Below are 16,535 nucleotides of genomic sequence, written 5' to 3'. Positions count from 1 at the left end.
GCAACCTCCACCTCCTGGGTTCAAGCGATTTTCTTGCGTCAGTCTCCTGAGTAGCTGGGATTACAGACGCCTGCCACTTCACCTGGCTAATTTTTTGTATTTTTAGTAGAGATGGGGTTTCACGATGTTGGCCAGGCTGGTCTCTAACTCCTGACCTCAGGTGATCCACCCGCCTCAGCCTCCCAAACTGGTGGGATTACAGGTGTGAGCCACTGTGCCCGGCCTTGTGGTTTTAATGGAGCATTTTATGAGATTAGATTTCTCTTTTCTTAGCATATCAATTATACTTTTTTTTTTTTTTACTGTTTTAGTGTTTACCCTAGAGTTTACAATATACATTTTCAAGCAATCCAAGATTGCTTTTAAATAATACAGTAACAACATCAGAACTTCACAGATTGTGCAATACTTTATAATAACAAAGTATTCCTAATTCCTTCTGCCTATCTGTTGTATTTTCAGTTCACATATACATTGCTCTCCTTCATTTCACTTCTTTTTTTTTTTTTTTTTTTGAGATGGAGTCATGCTCTGTCGCCCAGACTGAAGTGCAGTGGCATGATCTTGGCTCACTGAAACCTCCGCCTCCTGGGTTCAAGTGATTCTCGTGCCTTAGTCTCCCTAGTAGCTGGGATTATAGGCGCACACCACCACACTCTGCTAATTTTTGTATTTTTAGTAGAGTTGAGGTTTTACCATGTTGGCCAGACTGGTCTTGAACTCCTGACCTCAAGTGATCCGCCTGCCTTGGCTTCCTAAAGTGCTGGGATTATAGGCATGAGCTACCACACCAGGCCCAAAAGTTTTTAATTTGATGAAGCCCAGTTTATAAATTTTTTTCTTTTATGGGTTGTGCTTTTTTGTTGTTGTTGTTGTTGTTGTTGAAATCTCCATGCACCACCATGCCTGGCTAATTAAAAAAATTTTTTTTAGAGACAGGGTATTGCTATATTGCCCAGGCTGGTGTCTAACCCCTGTCCTCAAGTGATCCTCCTGCCTCAGCCTCCTGAGTTGCTGTGATTACAGGCATGATCCACTGTGTCTGGCCAGAAAATATTTTATTTTTAATCAAAGTAGTATATGGACGTGATTTTGAAAAGTCAACTAATATGACAGACTTAATATAAAAAACTGCTCTACCACCCTCGCCACTCCAGAGTCCTTTTCCACAGGGGTGGCCACTTTCTTTTTCTTTTTTTTTTTTTTGTTTTTTTGAGATGGAGTTTCGCTCTTGTTGCCCAGGCTGGAATGCAATGGTGCGATCTTGGCTCACTGCAACCTCTGCCTCCCGAGTTCAAGTGATTCTCCTGTCTCAGCCTCCCAAGTAGCTGGGATTACAGGTACCCGCCACCATGCCCAGCTAATTTTTGTATTTTTTTGTTTTTTTTCAGACGGAGTCTTGCTCTGTTGCCCAGAATGGAGTGTAGTGGCAAGATCTCAGCTCACTGCAACCTCCACCTCCCAGGTTCAAGTGATTCCCCTGCCTCAGCCTCCCTAATAGCTGGGACTACAGGCACGTGCCACCACACCTGGCTAATTTTTTTTGTATTTTAGTAGACACGGGGTTTCACCACGTTGGCCAGGATGGTCTCGATCTCCTGACCTCATGGTCCGCCCGTCTCGGCCTCCCAAAGTGTTGGAATTACAGGCATGAACCACTGCGCCCAGCCTAATTTTTGTATTTTTAATAGAGATGGGGTTTCATCATATTGGTCAGGCTGGTCTCAAACTCCTGACCTCAGGTGACCCATCCGCCTTGGCCTCCCAAAGTGCTGGAATTACAGGTGTGAGCGACCGTGCCTGGCCACCACTTTAAAATCTATAAGCTGTTGCTTTTTGCTATTTACCTCCTTATTTATTTAATTTGAGACAGAGTGTCACTCTGTTGCCCAGGCTGGATTGCAGTGGCACAATCTCGGCTCACTGCAATCTCTACTTACCAGGTTCAAGTGATTCTTGTGCCTTAGCCTCCTGAGGACCTGGGATTATGGGCATGCTCCAACATGCCCAGCTAATTTTTGTATTTTTAGTAGAGACGGGTTTTCACTATGTTGACCAGGTTAGTCTCGAACTTCTGGCCTTAAGTGATCTGCCTGCCTCGGCCTTCTAAAATGTTGGGATTACACCACACCTGGCCCTACTTCCTTATTTATAACTAATAAATTTTTACTGTTTTTTGATTTACTAACCTTACGTATTTTCTATTGAGCACTACCTGTTACGGAAGATGAAGGTTTAGCACTCGTAGACCACCAATCCTGCTGCTTCTTCCGGAATCTTCTCAGTAGAGTTACCTCACAATTTTTGGTTAAATATTTAGTATTTATATCATAGTGATTATGTAAATGTTGATTACTGTTGAACTTAGTCATATACTATGATTACATGACCTTTCTTGAATAATTTGTTTTTCCCAAAGTTTGTAGTCTATACAAAATTATTTACTGTATTCTCCATATAACTATTATTCATTGCTTCCAAATTCTCCTACAGTATTGTAACATTCCACAGAATAAGGTTAGACACATCAAGTGAACTGTCAGTTCTATGCTTTCTTCTCCTGGTTGATCCGGGAGCTGTTTTGACTCTTGTCCCAGCCTGCTGCATGGCTGTGATTCTCTATACCACTGCCCTGTGTTGGATCCCCTGTTTCTTGAATTTCTTCCTTTTTCTTGGCTTGTTCCCTTATGTGGAAGGAGTACATCTTGTAGCTTCCTTGTAGGTTCCTGGGAGGTCTTTTGAATCTTGGCAAATCAGAAAATGTTTTTATTCTGCTTTCAAACTTAATTGGTAGCTTGAAAAGCTATAGATTTCTAGTTAAATTATTTCCTCTTGGCCAGGCTCAGTAGCTCACGCTTGTAATGTCAGCACTGTGGTTGAAGCCAAGGCAGAAAGAGTTCGAGACCAGCCTGGGCAACACAGTGAGACCCCATCTCTACCAAATGCAGAATATTAGCTGGGCTTTGGTGGCATGTACCTGTAGTTCCAGCTACTTAGGAGGCTGAGGCATGAGGATCCCTTGAGCCCAGGAGTTTGAGGTTACAATGAGCTATAATCACGCCACTGTACTCCAGCATTGTACTCAGCAACAGAGTGAGGCCCTGTTTCTTCAAAAAAAAAAAAAAAAAAGTTTTAATACTAGTGCTAGCTATGAATAAATCCATAATACTTTTTGCCAGTTTTAAAATCTTATAAACGAAAGCATACCATATCTATTAGGTAGCTTGCTTTTTTTTTTTTTTTAAAACATTTTGTATTTTTGAGATGTATCCATTTAGCTCTGTTTCATTCATTTTCACTAGTGTATTATGTCCCCTTATAATTTTGATAGCTTAAAATACTATTGTAAGTTAGGAATTTATATATTTCAGAGTATTTCTTTCTTTCTTTTTTTCTTTTTTTTTTTTTTTGAGACAGAGTCTTGCTCTTGTCGCCCAGGCTGGAGTGCAATGTTGTGATCTCAGCTCACTGCAACCTCCGCCTCCTGAGTTCAAGTGATTCTCCTGTCTCAGCCTCCCTAGTAGCTGGGATTACAGGTGTGTGCCACCATGCCAGACTAATTTTGTATTTTGAATAGACAGGGGGTTTCTCCATGTTGGTCAGGCTGGTCTTGAACTCTGGACCTCAGGTGATCTGCTTGCCTTGGCCTCCCAAAGTGCTGGGATTACAGGTGTGAGCCACCGCGCCTGGCCTTCAGGGTATTTCTTTTATAGCATTTTCTAATTGGGCTTAACAAGCCCTACTTTAAGAAATTAAACCTTGTGATTAGCTGTCTTAATATAGAGGCTTAATTGAAGCTGAATTATTATTCAGTTGAAGTTGAATTGAGTTACTGGGGCCCCTGTCCCCTTGCAGGAAGGATGAAAGTAGTGGCTGGCCTCAGGTTCAGGGGCAGGCGATGAGGAGCCAGATCAGTATTTCTATCTCAGATTCAGAAGACCCAGCTGTCCATGTGCATCATCGGGGAAGCATCTTGCTCTCAGAATAAGCAGCTCAATCCAGCTTCCAAATTCTGACCGTGGCTTCAGTGCCTTTGTGGAATGAGAAGGGACATGAGGAAGAAAGTGAGTCACTAATATACATTCTCACCTGACCTGAGCCACCTTTGGTCCCTGAGCCCATGTAGTTTCCTTTCATTGTGATGGTAATTTTAAAATAGTATAATGTATTATTTATCTTATCACCATTTTATTATTCAATGGGAGACCTTTTCTGAACAAATCAAGATAAAACATGATCTAAAACTATGTTAAGTGTGATTTAAGGAAGACAGTGATTCATATTTGTAACTAAACTATTAGTTTTCTTCCCTTAGTGACTGAGAACAACCAATACTGACTTTTGAAGAGCCTTGTGGATACTGCTTATTTATTCACTCCCTTGTTCCTTCAACATACTGCTTAGGGAATTTTTTACATGCTAGTCTAGAGAGTGGGCATAGAAAGATGAATAAGATAATTCCTGTCGTAAAAATGTGCATGGTTTAGGGGAAGAGGCATATCAACAAAAACTACATATGTGCCCTACAGCAGAATGAGAGAAACATTAAATGTGATTCCTTTGTAATTGGGATCTCTTTCACTTGAAGTGGGTAATTCAGGTTTGTCCCTATGACCCCCATAAGTAGAAGTAGCACATGGTAATTACTTGAGCTATGTTCCCTTCCTTGTACATTCAAGCCATCCAGATTTCTGTATTTCTTTGTCACCATTGTTTTCGTTGTAAAACAGCTTCATTTTCAGACTAATTATAAGTTACCATTATTATGATTTTGCTTTGAGATATTTTCTTGGGTAGAGCTATGCCCATCCTAAGATACATGGTACAAGTACAATACAGATTTGGATTTTTGTGTTTGTATTGGCTAAGACAGGTGTTAGCTCCATATTTCTTTCTTTTTTTTTTTTTTGAGATGGAGTCTTGCTCTGTCGCCAGGTTGGAGTACAGTGGCGCCATCTTGGCTCACTGCAACTTCTGCCTCCTGGGTTCATGTGATTCTCTTGCCTCAGCCTCTTGAGTAGCTGGGACTACAGGTGCGCACCACCATGCCCAGCTAATTTTTGTATTTTTAGTAGAGACGGGGTTTCACCATGTTGGCCAGGATGGTCTCAATCTCTTGACCTCGTGATCTGCCCGCCTCGGCCTCCCAAAGTGTTGGGATTACAAGCGTGAGTCACCATGCCTGGCCTAGCCCCATATTTCTTGTAACTTTGTATCTGATGTCTAATATATTTATAAATACAGAAAGATGTGATTTTCTTTAGTACGTTTATAGTTTTTTTATAGGTAGACAAAGCCTGATGACTTTTGAACAAGTTTAAAGTTTTTTTATTTTTATTTTTTATAGGCTGTCTTTTGGAAATGCAGGTTTAAGGACAAACTATCTGCTTAAGCTAGAAGATGGGATCGAATAGCAGCAGAATTGGCGATCTTCCTAAAAATCAGTACTTGAAAAAGTTATCAGGCACGGAATCCATCTCTGAGAATGACCCGTTCTGGAATCAGCTTCTCTCGTTTTCTTTCCCTGCACCAACTAGCAGGTAAGAGATTGCCTGGAGATTGAAAATTTGAATAGAGGGCCATATCAACTTGTGTGGTATGCTGATTAAAAAAAAAATTTAGAAATGTTCTGTCTATCTATCTAGTCTATCTGTCATACATAGATCAGTAGAAAATCCAAAAGATTTGAAAGTAGAAAATAAGCTTTTCTTTTTACCCAACTCAGTAGCCACCTCCCTTCTCTAGAGGTGATCACTGGTAGCAGTTTATTTTGAATCGTTCTAGAGATAATATAGGTTACTTAAGCATATATCCCATATAGTTTCACAAAATTGTTTAAATACAAATGGTAGCATACTACACATACTATTCTGTCCCTTGCCTTTTTTCCCACAGTTAAGTAAAATATATCTTGTATATGTGGCACATATGTAACTTCCTTATTCTTTTTAATGGCTGTGGAGTATCTGTAGAATATATTTAATTGATTTTTCTGTTGATGAACATTTACATTGTTTCCAGTCTTTGTGATAACAGTTACTGCCACATACATCATTTCTCATACACACAAATATATCTTTAGTATAAATTTCTTGAAGTAGAATTGCTGGGTCAAAGTGTATGTGCATTTGCAGTTTAGTAGCTATGCCAAATTGTGCTCCATGGAAGTTGTAGCAATTTACACACCTACCAGCAATGCATGAGAGGTGTGTTTCCCCATATCTTTGTCAGTTTGATGCATTTTTAGACCTTTGACCTTTGCCAGTTTCAGAGGTGAAAAACAATATCTCATTTTTAATTCTATTACAAAAACTGACAGACAATAATAATGTAGAATGAATAGAATATTGAATTCCCGTACACTCAATAACTAGATTTAAAAAATTTTTATTTACTTTTTAAGAGCTTTATTATGATAGGCAGAATAGTAGCCCCCCAAAGATGTCCATGTCCTTGTCTGCAGAATCTGAATATGTTACATTACATGGCAAAGGGGAATTAAAGTAGCAAAAGGTATTAAGGTTACTAATCAGCTGACCTTAAAACAGGGAGATTATCTTGGATTATCTGGGCAGGCCAGATAACTTGAAAGTGGAAGAGGGAGGTAGAAGAGAAAGTCAGATGTGATGTGAGGAGGACTCAACCTGACCTTGCTGGCTTTGAAGACGGTAGGGAGGTCATGAGCAAGAAATATGAGCAGCTTCTAGAAGCTGGCAGAGGTAAGGATGCAGATTTCCCTCTCGAGCCTTCAGAAAGGAATGCAGCCTTATTGACATCCTGATCTTAGCTCATTGAGTGTCAGACTTCTGACCTACAGAACCGTAAGATAATAAATTTGTGTTGTTCACACCACTAAATTTTGATAACTTTTGTAGTGGCAATAGAAAAATAATACACTTTTTGAGATATGTTTCATATATCATGTAATTCACCCATTTAAAGTGTATTATTCAGTGTTTTTATTCACAGAATTGTGTAACCATCACCAATTTTAGAACATTATCATCCCAGAAAGGAACCCTATCCCATGCCCATTAGCAGACGCTCCCCCAAACTCTAGATTGCACTAGCAACCACTTATTTATTTATTTATTTTTTGAGAGGGAGTCTCAGTCTGCTAGAGTTCAGTGGCGTGATGTCTGCTCACTGCAAACTCTGCCTCCTGGATTCAAGCAATTCTCCTGCCTCAGCCTCCCGAGTAACTGGGCTTACAGTTGCATGCCGTCATGCCTGGCTAATTTTTGTATTTTTTGTGGAGATGAGATATCACCATGTTGGCCAGGCTGGTCTCAAACCCCTGACCTCAAGTGATCCACCTTCCTCAGCCTCCCAAAGTGCTGGGATTACAGGCGTGAGACACTGCGTCCAGCCACTAATTTAATAACTACTACTAACTTCGCCACTTCTAGACATTTCATGTAAATGGAATTGTAACAATAGGTGGTCTTTTGTGACTGGCTTCTTTCTTTTTTTTTTCTTCTACTTTTTTAGAGATGGGGTCTTGCTCTGTTACCCAGGCTGGTCTTGAACTCCTGGGCTCAAGCAATCCTCAGCACCCCAAAGTGCTGGGATTAGAAGCGTGAGCCACTGCGCCCAGCCGTGACTGGCTTCTTTCACTGAGTGTAATACTCATACATGTTGTAGCATGCACCAGTACTTGCATTCCTTTTTTTCTTTTTTTTTTTTTGAGACAAGGTCTCACTCTGTTGCCCAGGCTGGATTGCAGTGGTGCGATCGTAGCTCACTATAGCCTTGAACTCCTGGGCTCAAGTGATCCTTCCACTTCACCTTCCCAAGTAGCTGGACCGCAGGCATGCACCGCCATGCCTGGCTGCTTTTTAAAAAATTTTTTGTAGACACAGGGTCTTGCCATGTTGCCCAGGCTGGTCTTGAACGAACACCTGGCCTCAAGTGATCCTCCTTCCTCTGCCTCTGAAAGTGTTGGGATTATAAGCATGAGCCACTGGACCCAGCCTCCATTCCTTTTTATTGCTGAGTGATACTCCATTGTATGGATATACTGCATTTTGTTTGTCCCTTCAGAAATTAATAGACATTTGGATATTGTTGAGTGATACTCCATTGTATGGATATACTACATTTTGTTCATTCAGAAATTAATAGACACTGGGTTGTTTCTATATTTTGTTCATTATTGTTTTTTAAGTATCTTAAAGTCTTTTTTTTTTAACATAACCATAATACCATTATCACACCTAATAAAATTAACAATAATTTCTGCTACCCAGTTCATATTTAAATTTTTCCATATTTAAATTTTAATTTAATTTAAATTAAAGTTGTTTTAATAGTTTATTACAATTAGGAACCAAATAAGGTGCATATGTTGCACTTGATGGTTCTTGTTCTTAAATGTCTTTGAATGTAGAATATGGGTATCCACTTCCCACCCTTGCCACTATTTTTTTCCTTCATGTCATTTTTAAAACAAATTGTGTCAGTTTTTCTGTAGAATGTTCCATCTTGAGTATTTATCTGATTGTTTCTCACACCTTGTAACTTGTTCTTTTATTCCATATATTTCCCGTAAATTGGAAATTTAAAAGCTTGATAAAATTTAGGTTAATCATTTTTGGTAAGGTATTCCATATGTAGAAAAAGTGTGTTTTATACCAGTTATCATGCTAAGATTGATCAGAGTTTTGAGTGTATTTTCGCATCTATTGATTTTTGCCTGAATCACCTTTTTTATAAGAGGTTACAAAATGGTAATATTTCTAATTTGGTCATTTCTACATTTAATAACTGGAATTCTTCTGTAAGGAGGACTTTACATCATCAATTAGGTTATATAAAATATAGTTCTTACTATGTTTATTACTAATTAAAGGTAAGCACTTCAGTTTTTTTCTTTACCAGTTTTCAGGAAGGGGTTGGTGTAATCGTGACAAAGAAGTCTATACTTCTCATTTTCCTTTACCTCAGAAGTAGAGGGCCTATTTCTCTGTCTTTTGAGGGTAAATTCACACACACACACACACGTTTTTCAGTGTGAATAATAGCAGTCGTTTTTCTTTTTGATACCCAGTTCAGCAAGTTTTGGATAGTGGTCCTTATGGTTTTATTTGCCTTTCTTTAATAATTAAGGTTGTGTTTATTTTCATATGTTTAAGGGGTATTGGTATTTCCTTTTCCGTGAAATGTTTATATCTTTTGGCAATAAATTTTAATTTTTTTATTATTATTTTTTATTATACTTTAAGTTCTAGGGTACATGTGCACAACATGCAGGTTTGTTACATATGTATACATGTGCCATGTTGGTGTGCTGCACCCATTAACTCATCATTTACATTAAGTATATCTCCTAATGCTATCCCTCCCCCCTCCCGCACCCCACGACAGGCCCTGGTGTGTGATGTTCCCCACCCTGTGTCCAAGTGTTTTCATTGTTCAGTTCCCACGTGTGAGTGAGAACATGCGGTGTTTGGTTTTCTGTCCTTGCGATGGTTTGCTCAGAATGATGGTTTCCAGCTTCATCCATGTTCCTACAAAGGACATGAACTCATCCTTTTTTATGGCTGCATAGTATTCCCTGCTGTATATGTGCCACATTTTCTTAATTCAGTCTATCATTGATGGACATTTAGGTTGGTTCCAAGTCTTTGCTATTGTGAATAGTGCCGCAATAAACATACATGTGCATGTGTCTTGATAGCAGCATGCTTTATAATCTTGTGGGTATATACCCAGTAATGGGATTGCTGGGTCAAATCGTATTTCTAGTTCTAGATCCCTGAGGAATCGCCACACTGACTTCCACAGTGGTTGAACTAGTTTACAGTCCCACCAACAGTGTAAAAGTGTTCCTATTTCTCCACATCCTCTCCAGCACCTGTTGTTTCCTGACTTTTTAATGATCGCCATTCTAACTGGTGTGAGATGGTATCTCATTGTGGTTTTGATTTGCATTTCTCTGACGGCCAGTGATGATGAGCATTTTTTCATGTGTCTATTGGCTGCATAAATGTCTTCTTGTGAGAAGTATCTGTTCATATCCTTTCCTACTTTTTGATGGGGTTGTTTGATTTTTTCTTGTAAATTTGTTTAAGTTCTTTGTAGATTGTGGATATTAGCCCTTTGTCAGATGGGTAGATTGCAAAAATTTTCTCCCATTCTGTAGGTTGCCTGTTCCCTCTGATGGTAGTTTCTTTTGCTGTGCAGAAGCTCTTTAGTTTAATTAGATCCCATTTGTCAATTTTGGCTTTTGTTGCCATTGCTTTTGGTGTTTTAGACATGAAGTCCTTGCCCATGCCTATGTCCTGAATGGTATTGCCTAGGTTTTCTTGTAGGGTTTTTATGGTTTTAGGTCTAACATTTAAGTCTTTAATCCAACTTGAATGAATTTTTATATAAGGTGTAAGGAAGGGATCCAGTTTCAGCTTTCTACATATGGCTAGCCAGTTTTCCCAGCACCATTTATTAAATAGGGAATCCTTTCCCCATTTCTTGTTTTTGTCAGGTTTGTCAAAGATCAGATGGTTGCAGATGTGTGGTATTATTTCTGAGGGCTCTGTTCTGTTCCATTGATCTATATCTCTGTTTTGGTACCAGTACCATGTTTTGGTTACTGTAGCCTTGTAGTATAGATTGAAGTCAGGGAGTGTGATGCCTGCAGCTTTGTTCTTTTGGCTTAGGGTTGTCTTGGAAATGCACCTCTTTTTTGGTTCCACATGAACTTTAAAGTAGTTTTTTCCAATTCTGTGAAGAAAGTCATTGGTAGCTTGATGGGGATGGCATTGAATCTACAAATTACCTTGGGCAGTATGGCCATTTTCACGATATTGATTCTTCCTATCCATGAGCATGGAATGTTCTTCCATTTGTTTGTGTCCTCTTTTATTTCGTTGAGCAGTGGTTTGTAATTCTCCTTGAAGAGGTCCTTCACATCCCTTGTAAGTTGGATTCCTACGTATTTTATTCTCTTTGAAGCAATTGTGAATGGGAGTTCACTCATGATTTGGCTCTCTGTTTGTCTGTTATTGGTGTGTAGGCTTGCTTGTGATTTTTGCACATTGATTTTGTGTCCTGAGACTTTGCTGAAGTTGCTTATCAGCTTAAGGAGATGTTGGGCTGAGATGATGGTGTTTTCTAAATATACAATCACATCATCTGCAAACAGAGACAATTTGACTTCCTCTTTTCCTAATTGAATGTCCGTTATTTCTTTCTCCTGCCTTATTGCCCTGGCCAGAACTTCCAACACCATGTTGAATAGGAGTGGTGAGAGAGGGCATCCCTGTCTTGTGCCAGTTTTCAAAGGGAATGCTTCCAGTTTTTGCCCAGTCAGTACGATATTGGTGGTGGGTTTGTCATAAATAGCTCTTATTATTTTGAGATACGTCCCATCAATACCAAATTTATTGAGAGTTTTTAGCATGAAGGGCTGTTGAATTTTGTCAAAGGCCTTTTCTGCATCTATTGAGATAATTATGTGGTTTTTGTCTTTGGTTCTGTGTATATGATGGATTACGTTTATTGATTTGCATATGTTGAACCAGCCTTGCATCCCGGGGATGAAGCCCATTTGATCATGGTGGATAAGCTTTTTGATGTGCTGCTGAATTTGGTTTGCCAGTATTTTACTGAGGATTTTTGCATCGATGTTCATCAGGGATACTGGTCTAAAATTCTCTTTTTTTTGTTGTGTCTCTGCCAGGCTTTGGTATCAGGATGATGCTGGCCTCATAAAATGAGTTAGGGAGGATTCCCTCTTTTTCTATTGATTGGAATAGTTTCAAAAGGAATGGTACCAGCTCCTCTTTGTACCTCTGGTAGAATTCGGCTGTGAATCCATCTGGTCCTGGATTTTTTTTGGTTGGTAGGCTGTTAATTATTGCCTCAATTTCAGAGCCTGTTATTGGTGTATTCAGGGATTCAACTTCTTCCTGGTTTAGTCTTGGGAGGGTATATGTGTCCAGGAATTTATCCATTTCTTCTAGATTTTCTAGTTTATTTGCGTAGAGGTGTTTATAGTATTCTCTGATGGTAGTTTGTGTTTCTGTGGGATCATTGGTGATATCCCCTTTATCATTTTTTATTGCATCTATTTGATTCTTCTCCCTTTTCTTCTTTATTAGTCTTGCTAGTGGTCTATCAATTTTGTTGATCTTTTCAAAAAACCAGTTCCTGGATTCATTGATTTTTTTGAAGGATTTTTTGTGTCTCTATCTCCTTCAGTTCTGCTCTGATCTTATTTCTTGCCTTCTGCTAGGTTTTGAATGTGTTTGGTCTTGCTTCTCTAGTTCTTTTAATTGTGATGTTAGGGTGTCAATTTTAGATCTTTCCCGCTTTCTCTTATGGGCATTTAGTGCTATAAATTTCCCTCTACACACTGCTTTAAATGTGTCCCTGAGATTCTGGTAAGTTGTGTCTTTGTTCTCATTGGTTTCAAAGAACATCTTTATTTCTGCCTTCATTTTGTTATGTACCCAGTAGTCATTCAGGAGCAGGTTGTTCAGTTTCCATGTAGTTGAGTGGTTTTGAGTGAGTTTCTTAATCCTGAGTTCTAGTTTGGTTGCACTGTGGTCTGAGAGACAGTTTGTTATAATTTCTGTTCTTTTACATTTGCTGAGGAGTGCTTTACTTCCAACTATGTGGCCAATTTTGGAATAAGTGCAATGAGGTGCTGAGAAGAATGTATATTCTGTTGATTTGGGGTGGAGAGTTCTGTAGATGTCTATTAGGTCCGCTTGGTGCAGAGCTGAGTTCAATTCCTGGATATCCTTGTTAACTTTCTGTCTCATTGATCTGTCTAATGTTGACAGTGGGGTGTTAAAGTCTCCCATTATTATTGTGTGGGAGTCTAAGTCTCTTTGTGGGTCTCTAAGGACTTGCTTTATGAATCTGGGTGCTCCTGTATTGGGTGCATATAAATTTAGGATAGTTAGCCCTTCTTGTTGAATTGATCCCTTTACCATTATGTAATGGCCTTCTTTGTCTCTTGTGATCTTTGTTGGTTTAAAGTCTGTTTTATCAGAGACTAGGATTGCAACCACTGCTTTTTTTTGTTTTCCATTTGCTTGGTAGATCTTCCTCCATCCTTTTATTTTGAGCCTATGTGTGTCTCTGCACGTGAGATGGGTTTCCTGAATACAGCACACTGATGGGTCTTGACTCCTTATCCAGTTTGCCAGTCTGTGTCTTTTAATTGGAGCATTTAGTCCATTTACATTTAAAGTTAATATTGTTATGTGTGAATTTGATCCTGTCATTATGATGTTAGCTGGTTATTTTGCTCATTAGTTGATACAGTTTCTTCCTAGTCTCGATGGTCTTTACATTTTGGCATGATTTTGCAGCGGCTGGTACCGATTGTGCCTTTCCATGTTTAGTGCTTCCTTCAGGAACTCTTTTAGGGCAGGCCTGGTGGTGACAAAATCTCTCAGCATTTGCTTGTCTGTAAAGGATTTTATTTCTCCTTCATTTATGAAGCTTAGTTTGGCTGGATATGAAATTCTGGGTTGAAAATTGTTTTCTTTAAGAATGTTGAATATTGGCCCCCACTCTCTTCTGGCTTGTAGAGTTTCTGCCGAGAGATCTGCTGTTAGTCTGATGGGCTTCCCTTTGTGGGTAACCCGACCTTTCTCTCTGGCTGCCCTTAACATTTTTTCCTTCATTTCAACTTTGGTGAATCTGACAATTATGTGTCTTGGAGTTGCTCTTCTCGAGGAGTATCTTTGTAGTGTTCTCTGTATTTCCTGAATTTGAATGTTGGCCTGCCTTGTTAGGTTGGGGAAGTTCTCCTGGATAATATCCTGCAGAGTGTTTTCCAACTTGGTTCCATTCTCCCCATCACTTTCGGGTACACCAATCAGACGTAGATTTGGTCTTTTCACATAGTCGCGTGTTTCTTGGAGGCTTTGTTCATTTCTTTTTATTTTTTCTCTAAACTTCTCTTCTCGCTTCATTTCATTCATTTGATCTTCCATCACTGATACCCTTGCTTGCAGTTGATTGAATCGGCTACTGAAGCTTGTGCATGCGTCCCATAGTTCTTGTGCCGTGGTTTTCAGCTCCATCAGGTCATTTAAGGTCTTCTCTATGCTGTTTATTCTAGTTACCCATTCGTCTAATCTTTCTTCAAGGTTTTTAGCTTCTTCGCGATGGGTTCGAACATCCTCCTTTAGCTCGGAGAAGTTTGTTATTACCGATCTTCTGAAGCCTTCTTCTCTCAACTCGTCAAAGTCATTCTCTGTCCAGCTTTGTTCTGTTGCTGGCGAGGAGCTGCATTCCTTTGGAGGAGAAGAGGCGCTTCGATTTTTAGAATTTTCAGCTTTTCTGCTCTGGTTTCTTCCAATCTTTGTGGTTTTATCTACCTTTGGTCTTTGATGATGGTGACGTACAGATGGGGTTTTGGTGTGGATGTCCTTTCTGTTTGTTAGTTTTCCTTCTAACAGTCAGGACCCTCAGCTGCAGGTCTGTTGGAGTTTGCTGGAGGTCTACTCCAGACCCTGTTTTCCTGGGTATCAGCAGCAGAGGCTGCAGAACCGCAAATATTGCAGAACAGCAAATGTTGCTGCCTGATCGTTCCTCTGGAAGCTTCGTCTCAGAGGGGCACCTGGTGGTATGAGGTGTCAGTCGGCCCCTACTGGGAGGTGCTTCCCAGTTAGGCTCCTCAGGGGTCAGGGATCCACTTGAGGAGGCAGTCTGTCCATTCTCAGATCTCAAACTCCGTGCTGGGGGAACCACTACTCTCTTCAAAGCTGTCAGACAGGGACGTTTAAGTCTGCAGAAGTTTCTGCTGCCTTTTGTTCAGCTATGCCCTGCCCCCATTGGTGGAGTCTACAGAGGCAGGCAGTTCTCCTTGAGCTGTGGTTTGGGCTTCCTGGCTGCTTTGTTTACCTACTCAAGCCTCAGCACTGGCAGGTGCCCCTCCCCCAGCCTCGCTGCCGCCTTGTAGTTTGATCTCAGACTGCTGTGCTAGCAGTGAGCAAGGCTCCATGGGCGTGGGACCCTCTGAGCCAGGCGTGGGATATAATCTTCTGGTGTGCCATTTGCTAAGATTGTTGGAAAAGGGCAGTCTTAGGGTGGAAGTGACCTGGTTTTCCAGGTGCTGTCTGTCATGGCTTCCCTTGGCTAGGAAAGGGAATTCCTTGCACTTCCTGGGTGAGGCGATGCCTTGCCCTGCTTCGGTTCATGGTCTGTGGGCTGCACCCACTGTCCTGCACCCACTGTCTGACAAGCCCCAGTGAGATGAACCAGGTACCTCAGTTGGAAATGCAGAAATCACCTGTCTGCTGCATTGCTCATGCTGGGAGCTGTAGACTGGAGCTGTTCCTATTTGGCCATCTTGGAACCTCCCCCCAAATTTTAATTTTTAACTTTATTGTATACAATTGGATTGGGCCTTAGAAGTTTAACTTAGTTTAAGCCAGGTGTGGTGGCTCATGCCTGTAATCTGAACACTTTGGGAGACCAAGGCAGGTGGATCACCTGAATTCAGCAGTTCAAGACCAGCCTGGTCAATGTGGTGAAACCCCATCTCTACTAAAAATACAAAAAATTAGCCGGGCGTGGTGGCGGGCGCCTGTAATCCCAGCTACTTGGGAGACTGAAGCAGGAGAATAGCTTGAACCTGGGCGGCGGAGCTTGTGGGGAGCTGAGATCGTGCCATTGCACTCCAGCCTGGGCAACAAGAGCAAGACTCCGTCTCAAAAAAAAAAAAAAAGTTTAACTTAGTTTATAATTAATCTGATGGCTTGGATTACATGTATTTTATATTGAAGTGGTTACTTATTCTTGCTTCTGAGATCCTTGGAAAATTAAAGGTGGCTGTGGATTGGTGGGAAAGGTCATACTGGGGATGAGCTATAGCATCAACAAATTTTGAAATCATTTCCTTAATCCTTGCAGAATTATTACTGAGTACTGCTGCTCATGTGATAGTGATATGACTTAGAGGAAAAGAGGGCAAAATGGAGAGCATGATTTATTGTTCAAAATAATTTTTCTTTTCACTTATGTAAATTCTAATATAATTTATAAATTTATTCCAAATTATAGTATATGGTTTTTACATTGAAATATACTAAAGTACACTTAACTAAATAGAGATATGTACGATGTTTAAGGAATAAGGAGACTATGGTAAAAATGTCACTTCTTTTCAAATTGACCTATAGATTGAAGACAATTTGAATTAAAATTCTGAAAGCCTTGTTTTGGAAGATTGGGGGATCTTGATAAGTTTATTCTGAAATGTGTGTGAAAAAGAATAAAGAACAAGAATAACTAAAATACTTAAGAATAAGAATAAATGTATGTGTATGTACTTGATTTATGTGGAGCTGGCATTTCAGTGGGGAAAAAGATGAACTTCTCAAAAAATAGTGATGGGAATAATTTGTTAGCCATTTTTGTCTACTGTGCCAGTGCCTCACAGTTTAAGTTATTATGGCTTTATAGTTTGTTTTGTTAATTACTATTTTTACTTAAATTTTATTTTATTTTATTTTATTTTTTTAATTTTTGAGACGGAGTCTCACTCTTTCGCCCAGGCTGGAGTGCAGTGG

General features: G+C 39.9%; 1 protein-coding gene across 11 annotated transcripts in view; it reads left to right on the top strand.

Moving 5' to 3' along the window:
• The window catches only part of DYM (dymeclin), a 413,664-nt gene that overhangs the window by 23,924 nt on the left and 373,205 nt on the right, over positions 1 to 16,535 (top strand). For all 11 annotated transcript variants that reach the window (NM_001133903.1, XM_054537559.2, XM_054537555.2 and 8 more), the window contains 1 exon segment: positions 5,348 to 5,540. In NM_001133903.1, the coding sequence (NP_001127375.1) occupies positions 5,401 to 5,540 (140 nt within the window). In that variant the 5' untranslated portion in view covers positions 5,348 to 5,400.

Source organism: Pongo abelii, chromosome 17 (genome assembly GCF_028885655.2).
Source record: "Pongo abelii isolate AG06213 chromosome 17, NHGRI_mPonAbe1-v2.0_pri, whole genome shotgun sequence".
Taxonomy (NCBI): domain Eukaryota; kingdom Metazoa; phylum Chordata; class Mammalia; order Primates; family Hominidae; genus Pongo; species Pongo abelii.
This window is presented reverse-complemented; position numbering and strand designations above follow the sequence as displayed.